The sequence below is a fragment of the Pristiophorus japonicus genome, chromosome 7, assembly GCF_044704955.1.
Source record: "Pristiophorus japonicus isolate sPriJap1 chromosome 7, sPriJap1.hap1, whole genome shotgun sequence".
NCBI lineage: Eukaryota > Metazoa > Chordata > Chondrichthyes > Pristiophoridae > Pristiophorus > Pristiophorus japonicus.
Window position 1 is genome coordinate 175133005 of NC_091983.1, and position 22197 is coordinate 175155201.

General features: G+C 46.1%; 1 protein-coding gene across 1 annotated transcript in view; it reads right to left on the reverse strand.

The window, feature by feature from the left end:
• The window catches only part of sh3bgrl2 (SH3 domain binding glutamate-rich protein like 2), a 118314-nt gene that overhangs the window by 37288 nt on the left and 58829 nt on the right, over nt 1-22197 (reverse strand). The window contains exon 3 of the mRNA XM_070885581.1: nt 3193-3273. Within this exon, the coding sequence (XP_070741682.1) occupies nt 3193-3273 (81 nt within the window). The remainder of the gene's footprint in view (nt 1-3192; nt 3274-22197) is intronic.

Below are 22197 nucleotides of genomic sequence, written 5' to 3' on the forward strand. Positions count from 1 at the left end.
CAAAAGATAGAAAGGAGAATAGTAAAAATGGAGGGCAGAGAAACCCAAGGCAAAAAACAAAAAGGGCCACATTACAGCAAAATTCTAAAGGGGCAAAGTGTGTTAAAAAGACAAGCCTGAAGGCTCTGTGCCTCAATGCAAGGAGTATTCGGAATAAGGTTGTCGAATTAACTGCGCAGATAGCAGTTAACGGATATGATGTAATTGGCATCACGGAGACATGGCTCCAGGGGGACCAAGGCTGGGAACTCAACATCCAGAGGTATTCAACATTTAGGAAGGATAGACAGAGAGGAAAAGGAGGTGGGGTGGCATTGATGGTTAAAGAGGAAATTAATGCAATAATAAGGAGGGACATTAGTCTGGATGATGTGGAATCGGTATGGGTGGAGCTACGAAATACCAAAGGGCAGAAAACACTAGTGGGAGTTGTGTACAGACCACCAAACAGTAGTAGTGAGGTTGGGGACAACATCAAACAAGAAATAAGGGATGTGTGCAATAAAGGTACAGCAATTATCATGGGTGACTTTAATCTATATATTGATTGGGCTAACCAAACTGGTAGCAATGCGGTGGAGGAGGATTTCCTACAGTGTATTAGAGATGGTTTTCTAGACCAATATGTCGAGGAACCAACTAGAGAGCTGGCCATCCTAGACTGGGTGATGTGTAATGAGAAGGGACTAATTAGCAATCTTGTTGTGCAAGGCCCCTTGGGGAAGAGTGACCATAATGTGGTTAGAATTCTTTATTAAGATGGAGAGTGACACAGTTAATTCGGAAACTAGGGTCCTGAACTTAAGGAAAGATAACTTCGACGGTATGTGGCGTGAATTGGCTAGAATAGACTGGCAAAAGACACTTAAAGGGTTGATGGTGGATAAGCAATGACAAACATTTAAAGATCACATGGATGAACTTCAGCAATTGTACATCTCTGTCTGGAGTAAAAATAAAACGGGAAGGTGGCTCAACTGTGGCTAACAAGGGAAATTAAGGATCGTGTTAAAACCAAGGAAGAAGCATATACATTGGCTAGAAAAAGCAACAAACCTGAGGACTGGGAAAAATTTAGAATTCAACAGAGGAGGACTAATGGTTTAATTAAGAGGGGCAAAATAGAGTACGAGGGGAAGCTTGCAGGGAACATAAAAACTGACTGCAAAAGCTTCTAGAAATATGTGAAGAGAAAAAGATTAGTGAAGACAAATGTAGGTCCCTTGCAGTCGGATTCAGGTAATTTATGATGGGGACAAAGAAATGGCAGACCAATTGAACAAATATTTCGGTTCTGTCTTCACGAAGGAAGACACAATAACCTTCCGAATGTATCAGGGGATAGTGGGTCTAGTGAGAAGGAGGAACTGAAGGATATCCTTATTAGGCGGGAAATTGTGTTTGGGAAATTGATGGGATTGAAGGCCGATAAATCCCCGGGTCCTGATAGTCTGCATCCCAGAGTACTTAAGGAAGTGGCCACAGAAATAGTGGATGCATTGGTGATCATTTTCCAACAGTCTATCGACTCTGAATCAGTTCCCATGGACTGGAGGGTAGCTAATGTAACACCACTTTTTAAAAAAGGAAGGAGAGAAAATGGGTAATTATAGACCGGTTAGCCTGGCGTCAATAGTGGGGAAAATGTTGGAATCAATCATTAAGGATGAAATAGCAGCGCATTTGGAAAGCAGTGACAGGATCGGTCCAAGTCAGCATGGATTTATGAAAGGGAAATCATGCTTGACGAATCTTCTGGAATATTTTGAAGATGTAACTAGCAGAGTGGACAAGGGAGAACCAGTGAATGTGGTGTATTTGGACTTTCAAAAGGCTTTTGACAAGGTCCCGCACAAGAGATTGGTGTGCAAAATCAAAGCACATGGTATTGGGGGTAATGTACTGATGTGGATAGAGAACTGGTTGGCAGACAAGAAGCAGAGAGTCGGGATAAACGGGTCCTTTTCAGAATGACAGGCAGTGACTAGTCGGGTGCCGCAGGGCTCAGTGCTGGGACCCCAGCTCTTTACAATATACATTAATGATTTAGATGAAGGAATTGAATGTAATATCTCCAAGTTTGCAGATGGCTCTAAGCTGGGTGGCAGTGTGAGCTGTGAGGAGGGTGCTAAGAGGCTGCAGGGTGACTTGGACAGGTTAGGTGAGTGGGCAAATGCATGGCAGATGCAGTATAATGTGGATAAATGTGAGGTTATCCATTTTGGGGACAAAAACAGGAAGGCAGAATATTATCTGAATGGCGGCAGATTAGGAAAAGGGGAGGTACAATGCGACCTGGGTGTCATGATTCATCAGTCATTGAAAGTTGGCATACAGGTACAGCAGGCAATGAAGAAGGCAAATGGTATGTTGGCCTTCATAGCTAGGGGATTTGAGTATAGGAGCAGGGAGGTCTTACTGCAGTTGTACAGGGCCTTGCTGAGGCCTCACCTGGAATATTGTGTTCAATCTGAGGAAGGACGTTCTTGCTATTGAGGGAGTGCAGCGAAGGTTCACTGGACTGATTCCATGGATGGCTGGACTGACATATGAGGAGAGACTGGATCAACTGGGCCTTTATTCACTGGAGTTTAGAAGGATGAGAGGGGATCTCATAGAAACATATAAGATTCTGACGGGACTGGACAGGTTAGATGCGGGAAGAATGTTCCCGATGTTGGGGAAGTCCAGAACCAGGGGATATAGTCTTAGGATAAGGGGGGTAGGCCATTTTGAACTGAGATCAGGAGAAACTTCTTCACTCAGAGATGTTAACCTGTGGAATTCCCTGCCGCAGAGAGTTATTGATGCCAGTTCATTGGATATATTCAAGAGTGAGTTAGATATGGCCCTTGCGGCTGAAGAGATCAAGGGGTGTGGAGAGAAAGTAGGAAAGGGGTACTGAGGGAATGAACTGCCACGATCTTATTGAATGGTGGTGCAGGCTCGAAGGGCCGAATGGGCTACTCCTGCACCTATTTTCTATGTTTTTATGTTTCCATGTTTCCCCACAACCGACGTTCGGCTGATTGGCCTGTAGTTGGCAGGTTTATACCTCTCCCTTCTTTTTAAAAAACAGAGGGCAGCGAGGAATTTTCCATAGTATTTTTCCACTGTTGACCCTGGGTTTTTTACCTGAGGGAAAGTATGAAAACAAAGCGAACTAACTGTAAATCAAAAGGATATATTTACCCGTGATGTAGATTTTGGTTTCAAACCAAAAAATGTGGAGACCGTATTGTTTTCCTTCGATTCAAAGAAAGCATCATAATCCTAGAACCAAAAGGAAAAGGCATTAGTACCAATAGTGTGGTATTTTTAACAGCCAAGAGCATGTGAAGGGGAGGGATGGAAAATAAGGCAGAAATAGACAGGTGGTATAATCTGTCTTCATGGAAACATACTTGCAAAATAGCTTTTATTAAAGAAAAATTGAAAAATTGTGCCTCATAAACGTCTCAATTTCCCCCAGTTATCTGCGCCACTTTTTTTTGCGTAAATTAAAATATCCAAGTTTCCTCAAAGTTCCTGCACCAGCGTAACTCAGTTAGTTACGGTTTTTTAGGTTAGCACTTTTTTGCGTAACCTGATGTCTGCGGCAGTTTTTCACACTTAAGCAAGTTTGGCCAACTTACAATTTTCCTATGACGGCGTACGTGAGCACTCCCAAAAAACCTTCGGGGCACTTTAAGAAAAACCAGTGCACATTAAAAAATCGCCGCAGAAAGTCACCATTGTTTTTAGGCCACGTTTTGGAGGGAGTCAAGAAGACAAAGATCATGCATCATGAAGCTTAAATTTTTCAAAGTCAAAAGGGAGAAAATTTGAGATTTTTTTTTAAAAGTACCACGCCACCACCAAACATCTTATCGGGCTCAAGGGTCGGAGTGTCAGCCGGCAGAATCCATCCCGCGCCCAGACACAGGGGCTTGGGGCTCGGCTTCAAAAGAAGCCCCGGCGGGGGGGACGGTGGCGGGGGTGGAAGCTGAACTGAAGGGATGAGAACCCTTAGGCTATATAACAACTTCAAAAGAAGCCCGGGGTGGGGGGTGGGGAGGGAGGGATGGATGCCGAGCCCCAGTGTCCGGGCAAGGGAGTGATTCTGCCGGCCGACCCTTGAGCCCGGTGAGGAGACGTTCGGTGGTGGGGTAGTACTTTAAATAAAATCTAAAATTAAAGAATTGTATTAGACTTTGTTTCTTTATTGAATGCCTAGCTTCCCGTTCTAAGCAAGCCCATTGCACATGCGCAGACCAGGGTGCAGTCCATACTGGGGCGTCAACCTTGGGATGAGAGAGAGGAAAGAAGGTGTGAGTGCTTTCTCCTGTTGTTTTGAGCTTCTTGCAAAGCTTTATTAAATTATGGGGCAATATTGACAATGATATACCTCATGCGAGGCTTCTGCGTGATGGTGCTACGGAGGAGAAGATTGATTAGACATCATCACATGAGGAACCTCAGAGCACGTAGGATGATGGACAGGAGGCCTTACCCACATTGAGTATATCGAGACAGCGTTCATACCTGCACCTAAGTGATGCAGACTGTGTGAGAAGGCTGCATTTCTGTAAAGAAGTTGTAACCGAGATCTGTGAGTTAATAAAAGCAGACCTGCAACCTAGAAGCGTCAGGAGGACTGCTTTGTCAGTTGAAATAAAGGTTACAGCTGCACTTTCATTTTATGCATCTGGATCATTCCAGGCCACAACTGGGGATGTGTGCGCCATTTCTCAACATACAACACATGTCTGCATTCGGCAGGTGAGTGCTGCACTATATGCCCGGAGGAATGACGACATAAAGTTCCCCATGACCGCCCAGGCAATGCGTGACAGGGCTGTGGGCTTCTCCAGGATTTCTGGCTTCCCAGAGGTACAGGGCTGCATTGAGTGTACCCACATCGCCTTGCGAGCATCTTTGGAGGATCCCGGGATGTACAGGAACAGAAAAGGCTTCCACTCCATTAATGTGCAGTTCGTCTGTGACGACATGCATTGCATCATGGCAGTTGATGCGAGATACCCTGGGTGCATTCATGATGCATTCATCCTGTGCGAGAGTACTATATCTACCATGTTTCAGCAGCAGCCAGAAGGGCAGATCTGGCTGCTGAGAGACAAAGGGTACAGCCTCATCACCTGGCTCATGGTGCCCCTACGCATAACCCGGATGGAAGCTGACCGACCGGGAATCCAACATGTTGCACATTGTGATGCGCAGCATAATAGAGAGGACCATTGGCATCTTGAAACAGCATTTCCGATGCCTGGACCATTCTGAAGGCTACTTGCAATACTCCCCTGAGATTGTCGGTCAGTTGTGTGCTGCATGCTGCATAACTCATCCATCATGAGGCAGCAGCAGCTGACAGTAGAAGACCCACCTGAGGTGAGAGTGGCTGATGATGAGAAGGAAGATGCAGATGACGAGGAGGAGGTGGAGGAGGAGGATGAGGAAACCATGTAACTACCTGAACACGGAGCAAGACGGCAGAGGAGGGCGGGCCGTCATGCCCCTTTAACGATTGCTCGAGCCTTGCGCCAGCAGCTCATCCGTGAAGACTTTGCTGCCTGATGGCTCAGCGGCAACTATTCCAAATGGACCGTGTTTATTGTTTGGACCTGTTCCGTAATGTTGTGTTTTAATGGAACAAATAATGGAAATGATTCTTCTTTAGTTCAAAAAGTTGTGTTAATAATGGAAATGATTCAGTTGTAATTTAAAATATATTTTATTCAAAAGTTCAACACTTGTTTGTACTTAACTTAACTTTAATAAAAATATTCTTGTATCAAACTTTAAAGTTTTCAGCTAAGATCACTTACAAACTTTAAGATCACTTACAAACTTTTAAACTTGTAAATTTACATAACTAACAAAAAACTTTGAATTTGAGAACAGTTACAACAGTAACAACAATAATAACAACAACAGCAGCAAAGAAAGCCTGCACCTATCTCTTCTCCACCTTATTCTAAGACCGCTCACTGCACTTGGTCTTGATGACTTCACCCCTGTCCACAGGTGGTGGCACAGTGTTTCTCTGGTTGGTACCAAGCTGATTCTTTTGAGCATCTCGTGGAATGCGCACTTCTTGATGGGGGGGGCGTGGGCAGGCAGTAATGTGGAAGGCCCGGCTTGGGCCTCTTCAGAGGCTGGTCTGGGGATTGGAGTGGGAGTGGCAGTTGATTCCGTCAATGGCCACGGGGTCTGGGCGTGTTGCCTTATTGCAGCAGCTAACTCCAACATTCCCTCCCTCATGTTCACCGACAGTGTATCGGCTACCTGTGACATTCCCCCCCTCATGTGCCCAGACAGTGTTCCCATTTCTCATGAGAGTGTTGTTACTTCTCCCGACAGTCCCGATACCTCATTACCCACCCCACTGATGCTGTCCAGGAGTGATTGTGTAAGGTCAATGCTCTCCACACTCATTGCCATCATCTGAACCACATCTGTTAGATCCTGCACCTCAGGAGAGTACTGTCGAGCTCTCCTTCCCCTCCTCATCCTGGGTGTGGCTCGCTGCACCCCACTGGAACCCACAGCCTCAGACTGTGTGAAACCATGAAATGTCCCAACACTTGTACCACTCAGGAAAGGGGCTGGCACTTCAATGGGCGGCACCAGAATCTCCTCCAGAGTGAGTCCAACAGTGGGAGCTTCATCCTCCCCCTCCCCCTGCCCCTCCCGCTCACCCCCATGCTCTTGGTCTGGAAGGTGGGATTGGAAGATGTTCTCCTCTTCAGGCTCGTCCGGGTCTGAATCTTCTTCTGCATCGGCTTCAGCCTCGTCAGGGTTGGCCTCAAGTTCTGCAAAATAGAACAGACAAATGGTTAGCAGCAGAGGAGGGGGCAGGGTGGCATGAGTAGGCTCACACAGTGCAGGCAGCCGACTCATTTGAAGGACCATGCTGAATGATAGCACATTGCACCAACTGAAGCGTAGCTAGCCCGCGCAGTACTTAACTTTTAGCAAAGCCAGAATGTGGAATTTGCAGGACTTGCCCTCTCCCTTGAGTGTGGGCCCAGCTTGTACAGTGGTGGTTGCTTTTCTCCAGGAAGGACCCATCAAAGCAGTGACCTTGTCTTCCAGGTGTGTCAGTGGGTGCAGATTTGCCCTGTCTCCTCCTGTTCAAGTTCTCTCTCTTTAATTGTGTGCCACCTTCCTCTGTAAAGTTGAAAATATAACTTTTTAAAGAGAGGGTGTCTTTCTGCTGAGTGGGACATACAGTTGGTCACATTTACAATTACAATTCCAGTAAATAAATTAAAATATTACTTACACTAACTACTTGACCAAGGTCCTGCCATTTCTTTTTGCACTGGTTTCCAGACCTCGGGGTGGTCACCATTGCACAGTAATCTTCTGCAAGTTGGTTCCAGCGTTTCTTCATTTCTTTTGGTGAAACTTTTGTGTGACCTCTGCTGGTGTCCAGCTCGTGCCATCTGGCCTCAATTACAGTAACCAGTGCCTCCACTTCCTCTTGTGAGAAATTCTTGGTCCTTGTGCCGCGTTGCATATTGCAGCTCCAATTTTCCCACTGAGAATTAAAGTTCTCACACATTTCTCACACACAACTGGCTCTTTAAAAATAGCTGAGTGCAGACCAGGTGGTGTACTGGGCACGCGTGCACATCACGTAAAAAACTTTTTTTTTCGCGCATGTGCAGAAGGGGAGGCATCCTTTTTACAGCGCAGACATTAAGCTCCACCCCCTGAAGCTAAAACATAGGCTGCGTGGTGCCAATTAAAAAAATTAGAACGGGAAAACTTTCACATTTTTTTGGGGAGTACTCGGGGCCAAAGAAAATGGGTGTAACGCTTGAAATAAGCCAAAAAACGGCATTGGGGAAAATTCAGCCCATAGATTTGGGATAAAATACAGAGGACATAAATCTGAATTGATAAAAACTAAATGCTAATATCATGCAACTAATTGCTAAGAAAGGATTTCACAGAATGTAGTGGGTGACACTGGAGCAAAGTTTGGACCAGCTTGTGTTTTTATATTTCATAGCCCTGTTCAGGCAATGCAGTTGCATTATTGGACTTCAACCTCATTAATATATTTTTGGGCCTTTAACGAGCCTTGTGCATAGTTTGTGCGCAGAGCACCAAGTCCTGGTACTGCCTCGAGCCTACGTTGAGGACATAGAGCACATCAGACGCATGACAGGTTGCACCTGACAATACAGGCAGCCAGGCACTGTTCAATTGTGCCTATACATTTCAGAACCTGAAATTTCCACATAAATGGAGAAAAATTGCAAAGTGCTGCAGTACAGAGAGACTGGGGGTTCCTTGTGCATGAAACACAAAACGTTAGAATGCAGGTACAGCAAGTAATCAAGAAGGCAAATGGAATGTTAGCCTTTATTACAAAGGGGATGGAATATAAAAGCAGAGAAGTCCTTCTGCAACTGTACAGGGTGTTGGTGAGGCCACACCTAGAGTACTGCGTAGAGTTTTGGGCTCCGTATTTAAGAAAGGATATTCTTGCATTGGAGGCAGTTCAAAGAAGGTTCACGAGGTTGATTCCTGAGAGGAAGGGGTTGTCATATGAAGAAAGGTTGAGCAGGTTGGGCCTATACTCCTTGAAGTTCAGAAGAATGAGAGATCTTATTGAAACATATAAGGTAGGGGGCTTGACAAGGTGCATGCAGAAAGGATATTAAGGGGAAACTAAGACTAGGGGGCATAGTCCAGGAATAAGGGGCTGCCCATTTAAAACTAAGATGAGGAGAAATTTATTTTCTCAGAGGGTTGTAAATCTGTGGAATTCTCTTCCCCAGAGAGCTATGGAGGCTGGGTCATTGAATATACTTAAAGGCAGAGATAAGACAGATTTTCGAGCGATAAGGGATTAAAGGGTTATGGGGAGCGGGCAGAGAAGTACAGTTGATTCCATGACCAGATCAGCCGTGATCTTATTAAATGGCGGAGCAGGCTCGAGGGTCCAACTGGCATACTTCTGCTCCTATTTCTTATGTTCTTAAATGAATCTGCAGTAGCCTGAAAGTAAACAGATACATTATGCAGGATCTTTGCCCAAGCTTGTCTAATGCAATGTCAGTGTGTGTTTGCTCAGGAAGTAGGAAATGAGTCATTATTAAATCCTGCTTATCAAATTGAATGCCTCATGGAATTAAAATTATTTAGTGCGTGTTCAGAATAAAAATTATTTGCAGACTTAAAAGCTGAATTACCACAAATTCTCACAAAAATGGATTTTCCCCCCCAATTAAAAAAAGTCACAACTTAACGTAACAATATTTGTAAATAATGATGATTACCAACTATTTGCATTGAATTTATAAAAACCTATGCATGCACATGTACCCCCTTTGCAGAGATCGCAACGTTTCTGTTTAAAGAATGGATTCCAGTCGAGAATATTTCATGGACTTTATGGGTTTTTCTGAGGGTATGTTCCCTGTGATGGGATCACCCTGTGCAGAGAAGTGATAAAAAAAAGATTTTGTTAAAACTCCAGAGGCTGCATGGCAGTAGCTGTGACAAAAGAACTGTCAGTCATCCAGAACGGGTTTGCCCACCAGTCACAGCTAAAGGAAGGGGGCCATGAATATTGACAAAAGAGCTGTCGGCCAGGAAGGGGGGGCCATTGACAAAGCCACTCTAATATGCAAAAGCACTTCTCACCTCCACCTCAGAAGGAGAAACAGAACAATGAACCCACTAGCCTGGCCAGCCAAAGTGGAGCCGGGTGTTTCCCAACACAAAGGCTCAGAGAGATGCCCAGATTAAGGGCCATCCGCCCAATGCATATGGGTTGGATGGCCCATCACTGACTAAGTATCCGTGCTTAGAAACAAAGGGGTTTTAAAGATTGGCGGGAAAGATAGGGATTGTAAAACTCCCATAAAGACAGGGCCTTTTCCACTTTAATTTTAGCTTGAAGCTTGTAGCTTGAAGGTGGGAGTGAAGCTTGGAGCTTGCAGCTTGTATCAAGAGAGAGCCCTCGCTCCCTCTCGCTCTCGCTACACCAAGATCAATGTACTAGGAGGAAGACACAGTACCGCAGAAGAAGCTACCGAGACTGAAGACCAGGCAGTAACTTCCCACAGCTGAGCTAAAGAAAGGAAGCCGGCTGGTGTGGTGGTGAGCATGATCGAGAGTGTCCCAAACCAGTAACCAGATATCCCAGGCAAGCTGGGTAAGGGCTCAGGGTTTTCTCAGAAGTGAAGCTTTTCAGGGCTATTCTGGGGAGGGTAATTCATTAGTAGGGGTAGGGTTAGAATCCACCAGGGAATTACTGCATGTTACTAGGTCTCATTTCTGTACTGTATATGTATGTTGTTTGTAACCTGGATTTTATTCTCCACAGAGACAGTGATTTTGTTTAGTAGTACATGTTTTAGCCAGTGTGTGTTAGACCAAATAAATATAAGTACGATTTTTCACTGAAGCATTCCTGTCCGTGACTCATTTCATTTACACTCTGAATAATAATTCCCGGGTCTAGAACTTTCGTAAGGCGAGGGCGATTCGAACCGTCCGTCTAGGATCAAAACCCACTTACACCTTTAATTTGCTGATTTGTTGTGAAGGCTGTCCTGTCTGTAAGATACATTTTACGGTCACTAAGGCTGGTGGTTCCTACATAGAACTTGCAGTCGAAGGCTCAATAGTCAGTTGGTTCCAGATTGTCAAATTTCTGCTACTTTTGTGCATGGTGTGATCTTCCAACTGGTCTAAAATGCTGTGTTGGGGTAAAATAGCGACCACAGATTCACTCAGATGAAAATTTCGATTCACCGGCTTTATTATTCGATGAACACTTCAAAGTACAAGAGTTCTACAAGCACAGTTATACGATTTTTCGATTTGTGCGACCCTCCTATAACACCACCGATTGGCCTACTGTTCAGACTGTTTCTGAGCAGATCTCTCCCACCTGTCCATCTCCCATCACATGTCACCCTTCTGGAATGTGTTCAACTTTGCCTCAGTTTCTCATGACATGTTGATTGACCTTGATTCCCAGGGATGTTGATTCTCCACTGCCCTTGTGTTTCAGTATGGAGTATGTTTTCATCTTCTATTTTCTGTGCTAAGGGTCATTGCAGTGTTGGCTACTTCAGATGGTTCTTTAACCATCAGGCATTGCTACTTCCCTCTTCTTAATCCAATGTAAGTGAGTGTATAAGCGTGCTTTACATACATAAGTGAGTTTTACATAATCGGTCAATATTACAATCCATACTGACAGACAGGGGAACTCCCGATTCCTCAGAACCTCCTAATTCACTTATGCTTCTTACTCAAGTGTACTTTTTTCCCACTTACATGCTGGCACACAAGATTAGCGAAAGTTTAATTGAACATTATAATACATGTAAATTGTGATAGAAGTAGGTGTGTTTATGTGCAAACTAAATAGCCAAATGTTGTCTGCTAATTCATCAAACAAAATTGAAGTATTTACAAGCAAAAGGGCATGAAAAATGGAGCTTTTACAATATAAACGTCCACAGGAACTCAGGAACAACATGGCATCAGAGAGACCTGTGGAGGCTGGCAAGTTAATTTAAAACCCAGCTGGCAATGACCAATGACACAAGCCTACACAGATTCTGGATCAGCAGGGAACCAGTTACAGAGTTTTGCCATCTGCTTAAAAGACACCTACGACCAACTTGCCTTATGGGGACAATACCATCAGTAGCAGTCAAGGTCACCTTCCTTACCTTGGTCCCTCTGCAAGCCAGCATAGGGAGTATCTGCAGTATCAGTCAATGTTCTGCCCAGATGTATCAAACCAGTGACCTTTAAATGGTACCACCATTGCCAAGATCCTCACCAACATCTTCAGGGCCACCAATGATCAGAAGTTTAATTGGACCAGCAATATTAATACTGATGCTACAAGAGCAAGAGAGCGCTGAAGAGATTGCCAAGTCTCCATTTAAAGAATGGACTCAGTCGAGAATATTTCGTGGACTTTATGGGATTTTTTTTCTGAGGGTATTTTTTCCCTGTGATGGGATCACCCTGTGCAGAGAGACCGCTTGGCAGTTGGCTGTGACAAAAGAACTGTCAGTCATCCAGAATGTACGGGTTCACCCGCCAGTCCTAGCTAAAGGAGGGGGGCCATATGCAAAAACACTTCTCACCTCCATCTCAGAAGAGAAGCAGAACAATGAACCCACTAGCCTGGCCAGCCAAAGAGGAGCCAGTTTCTTTTTCCCCAACACAAAGACCGAGATATGTCCCAGACTCAGGGCCATTAGTCCAATAGACATGGGTCTGATGGCCCATCACTGACTAAGCACCGGAGTGCTTAGAAACAAAAGGGTTTTAAAGATTGGCAGGAAAGATAGGGATAGCAAGACTCCTGTAAAGATAGACTTTTTTCCACCATTTCGCCTCCCCTTCTCCCTCTCGCTCTCGACGTAACAAGAAGTACCAGAGGAGGAAGCCGCAGTTCCGCAGAAGAAGCCGCTGAGACAGAGAACCGTATACCCCTCACAGGGTACAGCCTCCAGGCAGTGACTTCCCACAACTGAGCTGAGTGATTGAGACCGACTGTGTGTGATGGTGAGCATGGTCGCGAGTGTCCCAAGCCAGTAACCAGATATCCCAGGCGAGCTGGGTGAGGTGTAAGGGCTCAGGGTTTTCTCAGAAGTGAAGCTTTTCGGGGCTATTCTGGGGAGGAAGCTTTGTTTGGTTTAGCCAGGTGAAGGGGCTGCGACTGGGTAATTCATTGGTAGGGGTGGAGTTAGAATCCACCATAGCATCAAGGGAATTACTGCATGTTACCGGTCCTCAGTTTTGTACTGCATATATGTTGTTTGTAACCTGAATCTTATTTTCCACAGAGACAGTGATTTTGTTTAGTAGTGCATGCTTTAGCCAGTGTATGTTAGACTAAATAAATAATAAGTACAATTTTTCACCGAAGCATTCCTGTCCGTGACTTATTCCATTTACACTCTGAATAATAATCCCCGGGTATAGAATTTTCGTAAGGCAGGGGTGATTCGAACCGTCCGTCTAGCAATTGGGCTAGGATCAAAACCACTTACATCTCTTGGCGACCACGAAGGGACCTGGATTAAAGGAGTGTAAATCAGTCATGGACAGTGCTTCTAGCAAAAGGTCCCAAATGGAGGAAGGGAATTATTCATATGTATTTAAGAAGGTTAACAGCACTAAGACATGGGCTTGTTGTGTGCTGAGTGTCCAGTGGACGCAACGGCAGAATGGACGGAGGGCAAGGAGCATAGGCGCAGTAGGAGAGGTTGGTAAGTTAGAGGCAGAGCTCAGGGAGTCCGAGGCACAGTCAGACGCAAGGGCTGTAGTAGGGAGCAGGTTATGCACGGAGCTAAGGGATGAGAAGCTGGGAAGAATAAGCCAGGAGAAAACTTTCCGTAACCATAAGGAGTTCCTGCAATGCCAGGTAACTGAGGCATAGGGGAACAAGAGGGTGGTTAGGGAGGAGACCTTTCAGTTGTCGCGTGAGGGAAAGGTGCTGGAAGAGCAGTTGAAGGATATTCAGGTGGTATACAGACTCGCCAACATTGGAGGGTTTGATACGGGTAATCAGGAGCAGATCCGGAATTTGACTGATGCTCTATCTAAGGCCAAAGGGATGGTCTGCTTGGTAGCTCGGGGAATAGCCCGGGTAGATGAGGAAGATAATGAAGACTGTGAGGCAGAGGAGGACGCTCGACCACCGCCCGAGGTGCCGGGACCAGGACCCATGTGCCCTGTCCGGCAGCAGAAATACGGTGCGCCCATAGGCGGTCAAGAGCAAGGACCATTGCAGAGTGACTTTGTGGTCCCGTATACGACCTCCCAGCTGCAGGCAATGGTCTCTAACCTGACCAAACTGACCAGTAAAGGGGACCCATCTGTCCATTTTATGGATGTGGAGCAGGTGGGGGGGAACAATAATTGTAACGAAGCTGAGGCAGCCAAATTACTTTTATTTTCCCTGTATAGTAGGTTGTACCAGTCGCTCTCAGCGGGTAGCAAGAGGGGGCAGGATACTTTAGAGGGGATAAAGGCTGACATCCTAGAAGCTATGGGCCTCACTGATGGAAGTCCCTTCTCCCGAGTGGAAAGGACAGTGCGGTTAGCTGGGGAGGCACCGCAGGCTTTTGCGAACAGGCTGTGGCCTATCGAACAGAGTGCCTGTGCGGGGGTGCCAGACCGGGCGCAACTGCAGGGGGAGCCTAGGGCTCATTGGCTGAGGACCCTGGTGGTGAACAGCCTGCCCAGGATCAAGGCCAAAGCAGAAGGATGGTTCGATTCCTGGGATCCCCAGACCACAGAAGAGAGTGTGATCTGGCAGTTAACTCTCTCTTTTAAGAATGGTAGGGGTGAGGATGACAAACCAAAGGACAGAGTGCACGAGTTAAAGCCTAGTGGAGGCAACGTTAGAAAAGAGTGGCGCCAGGAAGGGGGTAGCTCAGAGAAGAAGCAGGGTTGTTATGGGTGCGGGAGTAAAGGACACTGGAGGAAAGACTGCACAGTCCCTGACAAAGAGAGCGTGAAAGGTGATCCTCCAGCGCCAGCGTGGAAAGCCGCAGCTGTGTCGGGAAACAGCACTGATCCGTTCACGGTATTAGTGGCTGCTCTCCGCGCAGTCTTTCTGGCAGGACAGGGTAGGGTGGACGTGGCAGCAGGCAGCGTACTCCCATCCGTCCCGAACAATCCCGACCCATGACTAGGAGCTTCTCAGCCCGTTTACCTGTGCCCACTAAGATATGATGCTTGGAATAGACCGTGCGTGAAGATGGGGGTGGAGAAGTTGCAAGGGACTTATCTGCTGGACACTGGAGCTTCAAGCACTATTGTCTATGTGGATAACCCAGCCACATTACCTCTATCGAACGGGGTCCTATATAACTTAGTAGGGTTCACCGGGAACGAACGAACGGGGTCTTTCTCCATTCCGCTAGCCATCGATCTGGGTACACTCCATACGGAGTGGAAATGTGTCTTGATGCAGTGGGAGTGGGAGGGAATAGGCATTTTGGGGCAGACTTTATACTGGCCCACAAGTTATTGGTGGATTTCCGGAATCGCTGTCTATGGGGGGCAGTATGCGTGGGAAAGGAGAAGGAGGTGGTAGTTATGCCAGGGAAGCAAGGCAAGGGAACCACGTGTACGATGGAGCCCAAGGGTAGTTATGACCTGGAACATTTGGTCACTTCTACCCCGGCGGAGTACAGAGCGGATGTGCGAGCCAGCCTCGCGGTATTCGCTACACACAAGCACGACTGCGGGAGGGTAGCAAGGGTGGAGGCCAGAGTAGAAGGAGACCCCATGGCCCAACCACAGAAATAGTACAACTTTCCCAGAGAGGCAGAGGCCGATTTAGAGACAGCGTTGGTATCACTGGTTGAGCAGGGTGTGTTGAGACCCATAGCGACCCATGTGAACTCTCCGATTTGGCCGGTTAGGAAACCGGACAATTCGTGGAGAGCCACTGTGGACTATCGGGTTCTTAACAAGAATATCCCAGCCTGTGCCCCCACCATCGCAGCCGTAGCCGACCTGATCGGGAGTATCCCAGCCCCGCAAAAACATTCACGGTGCTGGACATTTCGAACGGATTCTGGTCTATCCCTCTCAAAAGGGAGGACCAGTATAAGTTCGCATTCACTTTTAAGGGTCAACAGTACATATGGACCTGCCTTCCCCAAGGGTTTCATAACAGTCCTTCTATTTTCCACCAATGTATGGCCAACTGTTTAAAAGGGTTCAGCAGACCACAGCAGCTTGTACAGTACGTGGACGACCTGCTTTTGTTCTCCGACGAGGAGGAGGAGCATGGCCCACTGCTGGCTGAGTTGCTGAGTCTGTTAAAGGAAGCTGGGTTCAAGGTTAATCCAAGGAAAGCACAGATCGGCCAGCAGGAAGTAAAATTTCTCAGGTTGCTGATCGTGCGTGCTGGGGAGAGGGCCATCGATGGGGCGAGGAGGAAGGTGGTACAGGAGCCATGGTAACGGGGGTAAGATCCTTCCTGGGACTCATAGGGTACTGCAGGGATTTCATAAAGGACTATGCCACTATGGCAGCCCCTCTACTCTGGCTCCTCCACAAGGGAGCGGGCTGGGAGTGGGATGAGGACTGCATGGCAGCTTTTAGTGGCCTGAAGAGAGATCTGCAGACCGCACCTGCTTTAGGAGTGATTGATGGGGGAGAGGAGTTCTTTTTGGAGGTAGCTGCCACAGGGAACAGTTTGAGCGCCGTGCTGCTCCAGGAGCGGCGTGGTAAACTGAGGCATGTGGTATACTCATCAAGAATCCTCACAGATGTAGAGAGGAGGTACTCCAATTGTGAGAGGCACCTGTTCGCCACACATTGGACCGTGAAGAGATCACAAATCTTCACGGGGGCATCCCCGATAACTCTCCTAACCCATCATACGCCCACTCAGATGCTTCTGGATGGGAGAATAAAGGATGGCACGGTGAGCAGTGCACGCATTGCTCGCTGGACTTTATTGCTTTCTCAGATGAATTTGAGCGTGAAAGGCCTCTGTGAGTCCAAGCTTGCCACGAATTTGATCTACCCAGGGTGGCTCACACATGTTCTGTTGAAGGAGTATGGGACGTAGACATAGGGTTTCGGGCTGGGATCCATCCCACGGACCGCGAGATCTATGTAGACGGGTCCAGTACAGTGGTGGCAGGGGAGCGACTCACTGGATGCGGGATTTTTGACCCAAAGGCAGGCATTGCCAAGGCCATTAAACTCCCGAGCAACATAAGCGCCCAGCACGCTGAACTGTCGGCGGTGGTCTATGTGGTTACCCACCACGAAGAGTTCCCTACACCCCACATGATTTGCTGGGACAGCATGTTCACTTGCAATTCGTGTACAGAATATTTAGCCATTTGGTCTCGTCGCGGGTTCACATCTGCAGACGGGAAACCCCCAGCAACCAAGCCATTGTTGCGACAGATCATAACATCGATTGGAGCCCAGGGGGATTTCTATATCCACAAAGTCAAGGCCCATTCTAAGACAGAACCCCGTGTGGATGGCAATCAGCAGGCCGACGTACTGGCCAAAGAAGGTGCTCAATCGGGCACGTTTTGGGATCGGTATGGTCGAGTCCAGTAGCCGCGATCAGAGACAGAGGTGGGACACAAGGGAGTGCAGGGGTAGCATTGGGCCCAGACCTAAAGATGGTCCAGGCACCTGATCCCGTCCTAAAGACTGTTCTGGAGACGCTGGCTAAGGGAGTTAAGGTAGAGGGTCCATACAGAGTGGCAGGTATTATGGTAAAGGAAGGGATGGTTTTCAGAGGGGAACAGTGGGTAGTCCCGCAGCAGCACCGGAGAGAATTCCTTCAGTTGGCCCACGAGGGTGAGAGAAGTGTTCTCTAGGTGGGGGCTACCACAGTATGTGGTGTCCGATCAGGGGAGTCACTTCACAGGGGCAGTCATGCAGACGACTCTGAAGATGCTAGGTGTAGAGGGTAAATGGCACGTCGCCCACAACCCGCATTCATTGGGGATTGTGCAGCGGATGAATAGGACCATCAAGGAAAGGTTACGAAGGAGACGGGAGACTCGCCTAGAAAATGGGTGGAGGTGTTAGCATTAGTTCTGATGGGGGTCCGAGCCAGCCCGCCTAGAAGCACAGGGGTATTCCCCGCATGAGCTTGTGACTGGCAGGATGTGTGTGTTGTATGGAGCATGGTTGCTGGGCAAGGGCCGCAGCAATCTGGAGAACCTGATGCAAGGTTGCGTCCCTTCATGGATACGCAACAAGCATCTCGCCGCGCTGCACCAACAAACACTATAGAATACCCACTCCTACTGTCTCTGAGCAGCTAAGAATGTGGCAATAAATGTGGTCTAGACGGTGCTGTCCATTTAACGGAGAACATTAAAAAAAAGTGCTGCGGATGTGTACAAAATACTGAATTAATCATTGTATTTCTTTACTATTTCACAAACACTTTTCAACTAAAAGGATGTCAAAGGACCACATCATTAACATTGATGCACAGTCAGTTCTATAACAACATGCATCAGCAACATAGCTGCAGTACTACCCAGTGAATAGGACTCAACACAACTACACATCTTAAGTAAATGGATTCATGGTTGCAACATTATCTTGGTTTCTGCTCTCTGACTGGCTCGCAAGTATCATATCACAATAAGTGCGTCATATGCAGTAAAAAAAACTGTTGTTTGATATTTATTTACTTCAAGCATTATAGGATACAGTAACAGTCTGTATTTTGGGCCAATGTCAAACAGGAGAACACAACAATCTTAGATACATTTTGTCAATTACTTTTAAATCAGCAAAGAAACATTAATATCCCTAGGTTCAGAATAGCAACAAATTCACACAGGCACTGATTTTAATTCCAGGTGGGTGCACAGCGAATCTGATGGGAGACATACAATATGCCTAGTTTTGGTGGGTGGAAAGCGAGGCAACATGGGAGACCAGGCCTAGGGATCGCCTGGGCAGTCCAACCAAGAAGGTAAGTAATTTACCTGAATGTGGAGTCGGGAGGAGCAGGAGCCGTTTCCACCCGCCCCTCGCCCCACTCCAGAGACTCGACCATATAATCTAGGGTGACACTTCAGTGCAGTACTGGGGGAATGCTGCACTGTCAGAGATGCCATCTTTCCAACGGCACTTTAAACCAACCTTTCAGGGGGATATAAAAGATCCCATGGCACTATTTGAAGAAGAAGAATTATTATCCTCATGTCTGGGCCAACATTTACCGTTCAATCATCACTAAAACAAGTTATCCAGTTACTTATATTATTTCTCCTTGCTCTGCTTAAATTGGCTGCCGTGTTTCCCGACAGTCCAACAGGAGAACACAACAATCTTAGATACATTTTGTCAATTACTTTTAAATCAGCAAAGAAACATTAATATCTCTAGGTTCAGAATAGCAACAAATTCACACAGGCACTGATTTTAATTCCAGGTGGGTGCACAGCGAATCTGATGGGAGACATACAATATGCCTAGTTTTGGTGGGTGGAAAGCGAGGCAACATGGGAGACCAGGCCTCCCAGACCAGACCAGGCACTTCAAAAGTACTTAATTGTCTATAAAGTGCTTTGGGGCGCTCTGAGATTGTGAAAGGCGCTATATCAATGCAAAATTGTGGATGCTGGAATCTGAAATAAAACAGAAAATGCTGGAAATCTCAGCGGGTCAGGCAGCATCTGTGGAAAGAAACAGAGTTGACGTTTCAGGTCGACGACCCTTCGTCAGAACTGGCGAATGTTCAAAAAGAACAAAAGGGATGGTCTGTGATGGGCGAGATTTCCCGTCAAAAGCACAAAGTTAGAAAATTACCCTGTGATGTCAATTTGTTTTGGGTCCGAATGAATTCAAAGTCAGAGATTGGGCCAGATTTGCAGAGAACTTTAGCTTTTGTCATTGAAATGATTCCAGCTTTACTGTGGAAAAAAATAAATGATGTGCAAACAGCTAGTCACTCCTGCATTAATGCTATATGTGGTGTGCAGCCCTGCCACAGAATCTGTCTGCCAATTTAGTGGTGGGCTTAGTGCTAATTAAAAATAGCATCAAAGTCTCCTTAAAAACCGAGCTCCTTTGCTGACTTAGGGAAGTCAAGTACATCCTTGCCAACAGTTCCTCTCGCCATGTTTTTTGCAGTTTCAAAAGAATCATTCTGCGTGTTAGGTTTACTCATAACCTTAAAAGGGAAAGCGCACTCTACTGAATTGATTCATAATCCTAAAATATCATAAAAGCAGAGGCCTCCAAGAGTTTATCAATGTATCTCAGCCATCCCTCGAGACAGTATTTCTATGCTTCAAAACCGCTGGTTAGACGCAGCCTGGGAGTAGATCCTGCTGTTCTGTGGCATCATGAACTGGGAGTACTGCTTAATCTCTCCTTTCTGGCTCGGCATCCAATTCCTATAATCTTCTCTGAAGCTGCTTGGGATTTTCTTTTACATTAAAAGCATGGTATAAATGGAAATTGTTGCTGGCAGCCCACCACTCTCATTTATGTCATCACATCCGAGAGCGTTCTGCACAGAATGTAAGCTCTCAACCCTCTGCCAGTTTTAAAGCACAATAAAGAAGGAAACTGAGGAGACACCAATAGGCACAACACAAGTGTACCTCCTGTGATATTGCTCAGAGACAAAAATGAAAAATAATGGTTTGTGTCGCACTCTTCTGATAACTGTCTTGCTACTTCTTGCCCACTTCAGAAGGGGGATAGAGTATAGAAACTTAGAAACATAGAAAATAGGTGCAGGAGTAGGCCATTCAGCCCTTCGAGCCTGCACCACCATTCAATAAGATCATGGCTGTTCATTCACCTCAGTACCCTTTTCCTGCTTTCTCTCCATACCACTTGGTCCCTTTAGCTGTAAGGGCCATATCTAACTCCCTCTTGAATATATCCAATGAACTGCCATCAACTGCCATGAACTCTCTGCCGTAGAGAATTCCACAGGTCAACACTCTCTGAGTGAAGAAGTTTCTCCTCATCTCGGTCCTAAATGGCTTACCCCTTATCCTGGGAATTAAGCATACAGGGGTATCTGACGATTCGGAAAGATAGACAAGAAGGGAAAGGAGGTGGGGTAGCTCTGTTAATAAAGGATGGTATCAGGGCAGTTGTGAGAGATGATATTGGCTCTAATGAACAAAATGTTGAATCATTGTGGGTGGAGATTAGAAATAGTAAGGGGAAAAAGTCACTGGTGGGCGTAGTTTATAGGCCCCCAAATAATAACTTCACGGTGGGGCGGGCAATAATCAAGGGAATAATGGAGGCATGTGAAAAAGGAACGGCAGTAATCATGGGGGATTTTAACTGACATATCGATTGGTCAAATCAAATCGCACGGAGTAGCCTGGAGGAGGAATTCATAGAATGCATACGGGATTGTTTCTTAGAACAGCATGTTACAGAACCTACAAGGGAGCAAGCTATCTTAGATCTGGTCCTGTGTAATGAGACAGGAATAATAAATGATCTCCTAGTAAAAGATCTTCTAGGAATGAGTGATCACAGTATGGTTGAATTTGTAATACAGATTGAGGGTGAGGAAGTAGTGTCTCAAACAAGCGTACTATGCTTAAACAAAGGGGACTACAGTGGGATGAGGGCAGAGTTGGCTAAAGTAGACTGGAAACACAGACTAAACGGTGGCACAATTGAGGAATAGTGGAGGACTTTTAAGGTGCTCTTTCATAGTGCTCAACAAAAATATATTCCAGTGAAAAAGAAGGGCGGTAAGAGAAGGGATAACCAGCCATGGATAACCAAAGAAATAAAGGAGAGTATCAAATTAAAAACCAATGTGTATAAGGTGGCCAAGGTTAGTGGGAAACTAGAAGATTGGGAAAATTTTAAATGACAGCAAAGAATGACTAAGAAAGCAATAAAGGAAGGAAAGATAGATTACGAAGGTAAACTTGCGCAAAACATAAAAACGGATAGTAAAAGCTTTTACAGATATATAAAACAGAAAAGAGTGACTACAGTAAATGTTGGTCCCTTAGAAGATGTGAAGGGGGATTTAATAATGGGAAATATGGAAATGGCTGAGACCTTAAACAATTATTTTGCTTCGGTCTTTACAGTGGAAGACACAGAAACCATGCCAAAAATTGCTGGTCACAGGAATGTGGGAAGGGAGGACCTGGAGACAATCACTATCACTAGGGGGGTAGTGCTAGACAGGCTAATGGGACTCAAGGTAGACAAGTCCCCTGGTCCTGATGAAATGCATCCTAGGGTATTAAAAGAGATGGCGGAAGTTATGGCAGAGGCATTCGTTAAAATCTACCAAAATTCTCTGGACTCTGGGGAGGTACCAGCGGATTGAAAAGCAGCTAATGTAACGCCTCTGTTTAAAAAAGGGGGCAGACAAAAGGCAGGTAACTATAGGCTGGTTAGTTTAACATCTGTAGTTGGGAAAATGCTTGAAACTATCATTAAGGGAGAAATAAGCGGGACATCTAGATAGGAATAGTGCAATCAAGCAGACGCAGCATGGATTCATGAAGGGGAAATCATGTTTAACTAATTTACTGGAATTCTTTGAGGATATAACGAGCATGGTGGATAGAGGTGTACCGATGGATGTGGTGTATTTAGATTTCCAAAAGGCATTCGATAAGGTTACTGCAGAAGATAAAGGTATGCGGAGTCAGTGGAAATGTATTAGCACGGATC